Source organism: Panulirus ornatus, chromosome 58 (assembly GCF_036320965.1).
Source record: "Panulirus ornatus isolate Po-2019 chromosome 58, ASM3632096v1, whole genome shotgun sequence".
Lineage (NCBI taxonomy): Eukaryota > Metazoa > Arthropoda > Malacostraca > Decapoda > Palinuridae > Panulirus > Panulirus ornatus.
This window is the reverse complement of record NC_092281.1, coordinates 29,705,780-29,716,332: the sequence shown is the minus strand read 5'-3', so window position 1 is coordinate 29,716,332 and position 10,553 is coordinate 29,705,780. Positions and strand designations below refer to the sequence as shown.

The 10,553-nt window shown below is 39.8% G+C and overlaps 1 protein-coding gene across 1 annotated transcript; it reads left to right on the top strand.

Annotated features, from left to right (window-relative positions):
* Positions 1–8,960: 8,960 nt before the first annotated feature.
* Positions 8,961–9,819, top strand: LOC139766699 (uncharacterized). Its single transcript, XM_071695618.1, has 2 exons — positions 8,961–9,114; positions 9,241–9,819. Exons 1-2 carry the CDS (start codon positions 9,103–9,105, stop codon positions 9,604–9,606), a joined length of 378 nt encoding a protein of 125 aa, XP_071551719.1. The 5' UTR covers positions 8,961–9,102; the 3' UTR covers positions 9,607–9,819.
* The last annotated feature ends 734 nt before the right edge of the window (positions 9,820–10,553 follow it).

The following is a 10,553-nucleotide window of genomic DNA, read 5'->3' as shown; positions in this document are numbered from 1 at the left end:
ACTAAAGGCCGGGTGGCCTTTTTTTTTTCATTTTTCTATAATCAAATCCATTATGCAGACCAACAACAAATGAAATTACATTAATGAATGAATGGATAAATGAATAATTTGATGAATAAGAATTTATATATATATATATATATATATATATATATATATATATATATATATATATATATATATATATATTATCCCTGGGGATAGGGGATTAAGAATACTTCCCACGTATTCCCTGCGTGTCGTAGAAGGCGACTAAAAGGGGAGGGAGCGGGGGGCTGGAAATCCTCCCCTCTTGTTTTTTTTTTTAATTTTCCAAAAGAAGGAACAGAGAAGGGGGCCAGGTGAGGATGTTTCCTCAGAGGCCCAGTCCTCTGTTCTTAACGCTACCTTGCTGATGCGGGAAATGGCGAATAGTTTGAAAAAAAAAAAAAAAAAAAAAAAAAAATATATATATATATATATATCCGTCTCAGCTAACAAAAAAAAAATTCTTAGGCAGTAGCTGACATGGCGCCGGCAAAAACATGCCCCAGTCGTGGCCATCTTGGATGAAAGGAAAAGTGAATAGTACGAGACTGAGAATCTAAAACTAATGTGAGGTCTTTTGGTGTTTGTAGACGCGGCTCTTAAAGGTTAGAAGAAGTAGTAAACACGACAAAGAGAAGAGAATTCCACAGCTCCGTCGGTCGTGAAAAGGAGTAGATATCATAACGGTTGCTTCAGTGTGGTTGGTATTTACACAAAATCTATGGGAAGCACTAGTCAGTCGTTAGTCGCGGGTCCGGATTTTAGTGACTGGGGGACACGCAGACAACTCTAGAGATTGACGAGCGAAATGATACCTGCAGAGATGCGACGGGATGGAGAGAAATGGGTGAAGCAAGATGACAAAGGGTGAGGTGATGAGGCACAATGTTTTTGACTCCTCCCTACTAAATAGAGGAGTGGAAAATAAGCTACGATGGATAGGCAAGGAGGACCAAGTACTAGTACTTGTACGGGTGAGACTCTTGTGCATATATATATATATATATATATATATATATATATATATATATATATATATATATATATATATGTACTATATATATATATGTACTATATATATACTATATACATATATGTACTATATATATACTAAATATATATATATATACTATATATATATATATATATATATATATATATATATATATATATATATATATATATATATATATATATATATATGGAACAGCTGCTCAAGAGAAAATAACTGCGACAGCTGCACAACACACGCAGCTTTTGCGGAGCAGATTATGTCATATCAATTACATAGGGTTTCCAGGATAGAGTAGTAGATGTGGATACTGTTATGTCTCTGTAAGGTTGTATTATGGTGGTGCTCTGAGTTAACAAAAATGGAGCAAAATTTAGAAAGAAATATAGATAAAAACTGAAGTTTTTGCTTTTCTAACTTTGACTAGACTACTGCCTCCGAGATGTTGCATGATAAGAGAGCTTACGGGACTGAGGTCGGGCCAAAGTCCTAACTTCTAAAACCGCCTCGGCCAATATTCATATTCTTTCTCCCTTCTCAACAGACCAAGCCTCAAAATGAAGTCAAGTGTAATCCACGTCGCGTACGGTCTAAGGCCGACACATTATGGGCCTGACACCTGCATGACTCCCTTTCCTAAACTTCCTGGAGTTTTGAACGAGAAAGAAATACTATGATGTCGTGTGGGTGGGCATGCTGAGCGTGATGCAAAGCGATCGATACAGTCTGCATGATACTAAGTTGGGTAAACATATTAAGTGTACAGTGAGGGTAAGCGTGATATTTTTTTTATGCATGGTTACCGATATGTGACAATGTTTCCACATTGTTACTTGTGCTATTACAATAACTAGTCTAACCATGTGTTTACTATTAAGGATCGGATGGAAAGACTATTTCTTCTTGAAGACCTGTCTATCAAATCACTATACACGCATACACATAATTCAAAAACCTATAAACTCCGCACTTACAGTACTTAACATAAGCCATCAAACCACCATATGCAAATCAAATAGCAAGTGAACAAGAATAATCTGTTACACGAACACACGTGCATTTTTCTAACTTTCTCGAGTTAAATCATGTCAGTATTTACTTTCGTACAATCATGAAATATTTTGAGTTTATACCTAGATCCTTTTCATAATTTTGTGTAGACTTGTTAAACTAATACTTCATGTTTCTTAACTTATGTGTATATATATATATATATATATATATATATATATATATATATATATATATATATATATATATATATATATATACATATATATATATATGCTCTTAACCAACGAAAGGCACTCAAAAAATTTTCTTCACACACGCGATAACACAGAACACTCATTCTCCTTTTGGAAGGGCGATCCACAAAGAGAGAGAGAGAGAAAGAGAGAGAGAGAGAGAGAGAGAGAGAGAGAGAGAGAGAGAGAGAGAGAGAGAGAGAGAGAGAGAGAGAGAGTGGGGGGGTGCAATTACGTAATCGTTATTACCTACCTGCGCTGTATGGGCAGGGAATTCTACATTCCTGGCGCCCCATCTCTTGAAGTAGCGTAAGTATGTGTGTGTGTGTATGTTAAGTGTTCACAATGATGCGTGTGACTGGAACGCCCTAGTAGAAACAACCGTGTAACTGCTTACTCGTCGGGCTGCGTCCTGGTCACTTGCCAATGCAGCAACACGCGATCAGCTGTCGGCCCCACCAGCTGGTCAGTCTGGAAGGGACCTACCTGCCATAGAGATGAGAAACACTTCCACTCATGGCAGAAGGGAGAATGTAGGTGCAGGACGAAGCAGTGACAAAAAAATAAACTGAAAAATTCCAAGGCAAGTACAAAAAGAGAACTGAACAACGCGGAAGACATCGATGACAAGTGACGTAACGAAGACGTTGGAGAGAAGAAATTCCTCTCTGTAAACCAAAGTCTTTACAGGAGACACCAGTGGGAAAAACTCATACGATAGAAAACTAAAAGCAGCGAGGAAGGAGGAAATGGGAAGACCTTCTATCACAAAATACATACTTCTCAGGGCATACAGTACACACATGAGTCAGACCATCCCATATTGCCACCCTCGATAGGAGAGTGAAAGGTGCCACCCGGCTGGGCTTATGGAATTCGACATGACGCCGATAAAAACATGCCTTAACTGCGGACAACATTTCTAAAACCGGTCCAGATACTGGTACCCACATACGTGACCTATGGGACATACACCAGGGGACACACGGACATACCGTTCTCTTACCGTCCTATAGACAGCAAAAAAGAAAAAAAGAATGGTTCATGTGGACACACTGAGGACATAAAATGAGAGTCGCTTTTTAAGTACACATTACATACATAAGAATAATAGACTGTAGGAATATACTGAATCGACAGACAAAGAACAGTTGTTCAGAAAAGAGTAAAGAGACAAAAACAGTTTGCAATTACGCAATGAAAGACAGAACACGAAAAGATTATAGGTGCAAAATAAGAGTAGCTTTTTAAGTACACATTCCATACATAAGAATAATAGCCTGTAAGAATATACTGATTCAACAGACTAAGAACAGTTGTTCAGAACAGAGTAAAGAGACAAAAACAGTTTGCAGTTTATTAGTGCAAGGTAAACAGATAAAGTGAATAGGTAATAAATATACTTTCAAGAGAGAGAATAAGCATAACATATGATATATGTAAATGATGAGAAAACAATTGTCAGTACACACTATACAACAGAACAAACACAGTTATAACTGTAAGTAGATAAGAACTTATATATACACGATGACATTTGAAATAAATATAGACTATAGATACAATATAAACTGAAGCAAAACAACTAAATAAGAATAAGACAAAGTTGGACGTTGCTGTATTTAGATGGCTGGATATATGAACACTTAATCATAACATAGGGACAACCATAATGCTCTTCTTCAGAGGAAAAATTCTTTTCTGTCCTCATAATAACTGAAGGCAGGAAGCAACACTAGGGAAGTGAATCACACTTGTATTTGCTTTAATGAATGTTGTAACTAGATGTTCGTTCGTACATTCTCTCTCTCTCTCCCACAATCCGTAATGAAAGCTTTTAAGATAAAGTTCAGAATCTATAGTGATTCCTCGTGTTGAGTGTGTGGGTGTGTGTGTGTGTGTGTGTGTGTGTGTGAGAGAGAGAGAGAGAGAGAGAGAGAGAGAGAGAGAGAGAGAGAGAGAGAAGAGAGAGGATATACATCCAGGACGTACCAGAGCAGCCAGCCCCGTCGGACAGGTTATGAGGGCGTGGCTGCCGGGACGGACCACGTATGCCAACGGTTCGTATATGGGGATAGACGATCAAGGACAAGAACTGACGGGGATGCACGGACGGCCAGGCAACCACCTTCCCTATTCTCCACCTCTCCGCAGCTGAGACTAGTTCCATATTCATACATTTTTCCCTCCTAATATATGGGACTTGAGCTTAATCTTAGAGGAAAACCAGCAGATTACTCTGTTATTCATTATATTCTAACATTCTGTTTTAACAGACTATCTATAACTTGTAATCGAAATCTGAACGAAAGATTATGTGGGTTACATAACGATACTTTTGAGAACGACGAATTACTAAGTCATCAGAAAACACACAATCAAAAATACTCATCAAAAACGCAGGCAAATGAAAAAATATAAGAATGAAATAAATCGCACACTACTTGAAGTTGCATTTGCCGTACCAACAAAATTCGGGTTTGAGAAAAAGTGTTTGTAAATAGACCAGGCAGGAATATCATTCACTGGAGCCATCAGACGGAAAACGTAAAAATTGAATCGACTTGTGACAATAGACTAGGACAACATAAGCCAGGTGTCCTCATACTTTAAAAAGGCCTTGTGACTTGTAGCACCAGACGAGTTACGGTAACTCGTTGTTACATAACTGCTCCAAATATTCCGGTGAGAAAATCAGGTCCGGAGCTGGCAGCTGCGCCGGGCGGAGGAGGTGGAGGCGGAGGAGCAGAAACAGGCCTGTTGAGGTGTGGAGGAGGGACGCTGGTGTGCAAGGAGGGAGGGAAGAAAGTAATACAGAGAAGAAGACAGAGACGGAGGTGTGGAAGGAAGGAAAGGAAGGAAGGGACAGGGAGACAGAAATGTACCAACGAAAAGAGAGGAGGAGGAGGATGCAAGTGTGCAAATAGGGGAGACAGACTACCTGAGTGAGGCAGGTGATCTGTGCAAGACATGGGACTGGGACAAGTATAGGAACCAACCCCGTGTGGGAACACGGACATAAACCATGTGAGGAACCATGTCTGCATAACGCGCGAGAGACCATGTTCATAAACTACACTCCTGCTACACTTCATAAGCTCCTGACAAACTGCTGCATCTCAGAGTAAAGTCAGAGAGGCAAGAAAAGGATATTTTATCGCAGGATGGGCTGCCAGAATCACAAAATGTTACGATAATTTTTCCATACTGGAATATTCTGATTTACCACCATTTCCCTCCCAGTCTGGTCTTATCCATCGGTATTTTCTTTATAATCGATTTTTTCTTTTATATTTACATAAAAGAGATTAATACTTTGCTGAATATGGAACAAAACCAATCAATCAATAAATCAATATATATATATATATATATATATATATATATATATATATATATATATATATATATATATATATATAATAGCATTACCTGATTTAAACTGAAAAGAGAATTTAGTAATATATTCGTGAAACAGCTGATTACTTTTCTATGCAACACAATACAACTGCTAAGCCCTACTATGAAACGCCTGAAATAAATCTCTTAACCTAACGACAGATCTTCATATAAAAACTTTTCTGTTGTAAACTTCATATGAAAGTGTCTCTGAGAACACTCTTTCTGAAATTCCAAAGTGACGATACAGACACACATACGACGCGTACAGTATGCGTGTGTTTTGTGAGGCAAAGATTAAGCAGTACATAATAACAGAATGTCAGGCTTCCGGCAATGCTGGAAAGCAGAAACTGTCATACCCAACTTGGACAGCCATTAGTTAGTATCGAACGGTACAAAAATATAAACAAAAACAAAAGCACCAAACCTATCAAAAGTGTTGCAATACTGAAGTTCACACAAGATATACAGATGCTACAAGACCGTCAAAATCAGAAAAGCACTCCAAAACTTCAACTTCTACAGCATACAGCAACTATGGCAGCTTCCATGAATAAAAATGTAACAATCACACTTATCCATAAGACCATTTATTTCCCACACCAGAATTATCTCGATTGTAAGAGCTCCTCGTCTAGCATTTAAGTCTTTTAAAACAGAAACGACGAAAACTTCCCCCTACAGATCATTTCCAGTCAATATGTGTGTGTGTGTGTGTGTGTGTGTGTGTGTGTGTGTGTGTGTGTGTGTGTGTGTGTGTGTGTGTGTGTGTGTGTGAGATTATACCGTGAGCGAAAAGTGACTGTTATCAACATCAGTTGACGAAGTGGAGCACAGATTCACTGAGGAAGTTCTAGCTCAAAGGAGTCCATCATTCTCCTTGTTCGCCGTTTCCCACGTTTAAGAAGTAGCGCCACATTATTATTGTGTGGCAATCGGCAACTCAAGGGTGGGATGTTTTGATACCTGTTTCTTTCCCTACACGTCGAAGCTTTGGAAATCTCTACCTTCTCATGTCTTCCCAATAACTATACTATGACCTGGTACATTTCAAAAGGCAGGTCTTTCATTTCCCCAAAAATTCGTAAATATTTTCCTTTTCATGTTTCCGTTTCATAATTCTCTCTATATTTGAATTAAGGCCCAACCTTGATGTGGACCTATGTCCGTGACTGGAGCCTTAAACATAAGAAATAACAAAGAGATGATGAAGATGCCTCAGTCGTCCACATCCATTCACCAGTGATGTGTAATGCACCGAAATACAGCCCCGTGTCCACAACCAAATCCCACAGTCCACTCATATACACACATATACATATACATATCAGTATATACACTTATAGACATATACATATCAACATATACACAAACATACATATGCACAGACATATACATATATACACACATACATATTCATACATGCTTACCTTCATCCAATCCCGGTGCCACCCCGCCCCAAAGGAAACAGCATCACTACCCCAAGCTTCAGCGAGGTAGGGCGAGGAAAACAGACAAAACAAAAAGGTCATCATTCGTTCACACTAAGTTTCTAGCTATCATGTGAAATGCACCGAAACCACAGCTCCCTTTCCACATCCAGGCCCCACAGACCTCTCCATGGTTTATCCCAGATGTTTCACATGCCTTAGTTCAGTCCACTGACAGCACATCGACCCCGGTATACCCCATCCTTCTAATTCACTCTAATCCTTCCACGCCTCTCACCCTCCTGTATGTTCAGGCCCCGATCGCTCAAAATCTTTTTCACTTCATTCTTTCACCTCCAATGTGGTCTCCCGCTTCTCCTGGTTCCCCTCACCTCTGACATATATATCCTCTGTCAATCTCTCCTCACTCATTCGCAATATATGTCCAAACAATTTCAGCACACTCTCTTCTTCTCTCTCAACCACACTTTTTATATTTCTACACATCTCTCTTACCTTTTTATTACTTACTCGATCAAACCAGCTCACACCACATATCATACTCAAACATTTCATTTCCAACACATCCACCCTCCTCCGTACAACCCTATCTATGCCTCGCAACCATGTAACTTTGAGACTACTATTCCTTCAAACATACCCATTTTTGCTCTCCGAGATAAAGTTCTCTCCTTCCACACATTCTTCATCGCTCCCAGAACCTTCGCCCCCTCCCCCACCCTGTGACTCACTTCCGCTTCCATAGATCCATTCACTGCTAAGTCCACTCATAGATATGTAAAACACTTCACGTTCTCCAATTTTTCTCTATTCAAATTTTCATCTCAATTAACATGTTCCTCAACCCTACTGTACCTAATAACCTTGCTCTTATTCACATTTACTCTCAACTTTCTCCTTTCACACACTTTACCAAACTCAGTTACCAGCTTCTGCAGTCTTTCACCTGAATCAACCACTAAGGTTGTATCATCGGCGAACAACTGACTCGCTTCCCAGGCCCTTTCATCCCCAACGGACTGCATACTATATATATATATATATATATATATATATATATATATATATATATATATATATATATATACCTTTCTTGATCATGACGCATTCACAGACTACCCAGGGTTGAGCCCATAGGTCTGAATCCTTGTTCCGGCAGTCGGTCCACAGTCAACCCAGCCCTTCATCCACCCCGAGGGATTGGTCGATGAAATGGGTATATACATATATATATATATATATATATATATATATATATATATATATATATATATATATAGCTTAATGGGATGGCCTTAACTAGGGCTTCAGCTGCCCGCGCCGTCTCGGCCAACACGAAATAGATAAATAAATGAATATATATATATATATATATATATATATATATATATATATATATATATATATATATATATATATATATATATATATAATGGACCCTTTTGATGGGGCTCCTACAGCTTTGAAGTTGCGCTACAATCAGAGGCAGGAAAATTAAGGACTCCTTTAGAAAGAGAAATTCCTTGTACTCCCCTTCCTCAACTGACAATGATGCAGCCTTTCCGAGGGTGAATTTTCACTTACTGACTGAAGAAGTATGAGACAGCAGTGTCCGGTAGTATTTTATATATATATATATATATATATATATATATATATATATATATATATATATATATATATATATATATATATATGTATATATATATATATATATATATATATATATATATATATATATATATATATATATATATATATATAAACTTTGTAGAGGCACTGATTTGGTCCACGAAACAAAAAGGATCATACGGGAGAAGCAGTTGTTACGAGGTGGGCTCTCGGTTAAGGGTGTGGTGTCCTGTTTGGTGGTCTGGGCAGGACACGGGCGGGGCTCAAGGACTCTCGGCTCTACATAAGGGAAGGGGGCAAGAGAGCGTCACACAGTCGCACACCAGCCACCATGAGAGCCATTGTAAGTTACCTGCTTCATTGTGCATCGTTATCTCTCGATTCTGACGTTCATTAATGCAGTATGTGTACTGAACATTTACTGACTTGATATATGTTGACAATACTCATACTTCTGTCTCTCCTCCAGGTCCTGCTGCCCCTGTTCTTGGCCTCTGTCATGGCCGGGCCCGTGCCCGCTCCTGAAGAGGTGGTCCAGCGCATCCCCGTCAAGGCTCTTGGCCGCGCTCACTACTCCTTCACACCCCAGGTCACTGAGGTTCGTCCCGAAATCAAGATCTACGAGAAGACCTTCGACGTTGCTGTGCCCAAGCCCGTCTACGAGACCAAGGAAGTGACTCCCATCCACCACTCCTACGTGCCCGAGCCTTATGCCGTGCCTCAGCCCTACGCCGTACCCCAGCCCTACAATGTGCCAGTGCCAGTTCCCCATCCCGTCCACGTGCAGCACAATATCGCTGCCGTACCCGCTCCTTTCGGTTACGCTCTGGCGTAAACCGTAGCCGCTGCCCAAGAGTAACTAACTGTCAGACCCAAAGCCAGAAGAACACAGCAGAGTAAGACGAGTGGTTCTGGGAGGAGAGGTGGTGACAGCCCAACGCTGGATTCTCACCACAGTCGCCAACCAGTTCCTTCCTGCCTTGGACCCTCTGTGGCATGTGTAACTCTCTGTCATATATGAAAATACAAAAATAAATTTCTTTTTTTCAGAACTTCATATCAATGGATCCTATATTTGTAAGTAACTCTTTAACAGTGAACTTTTAGTTATGGTGAACCTTCTGCTCCGGCCTTTTTGCGAGGATTCTGTGGCAACATCGACAAGTGGATTAATGCACAAGGGGAAAATATTGTGAAGCTTAAACATGAAACATCGTTAAGGTACCGATTGTAGATATCGCTGACTAGGCTTTCTTATAAACATGTGGTGCACATGTGAAAGGAATTAATCAGATTTGTAAATGGAAATGATGAAAGATTTTTTTCTGTGTGTGTGTGTGTGTGTGTGTGTGTGTGTGTGGTTATATGACGAATCTATGAAGAGTTTGGTTAGATCTAGCACACACGCTAGTGGCAAGAATTCAAGGTGACTGGATACAAGGTGCTAGGCAAGATCCGAGGGAGGGGATTGTGACACACAGTTTAAGGCTGGATGTGTGACAGCAGCTTGTAATATGACTCGTGACAGTACCTGTAACAGAACGTAGACTTACAACAGACTTACGAAGATGGGTTATGGGTGACGTGATTCGTGGTATGATGAGACGTACGACAGAGACTTGCGACACTGTTCGTGATACAATGTGGGACAATACTTGAGGCAGAACGGGGATTAAAGAACTGCTAAAGACCTTTGTGAGAGGGAGGCTTAAAGAAATGTGACAGGTGGTCTATGATACGGAGAGGACTTCGGGATGTTAACCTACGTCAAGTTCCGTCAAC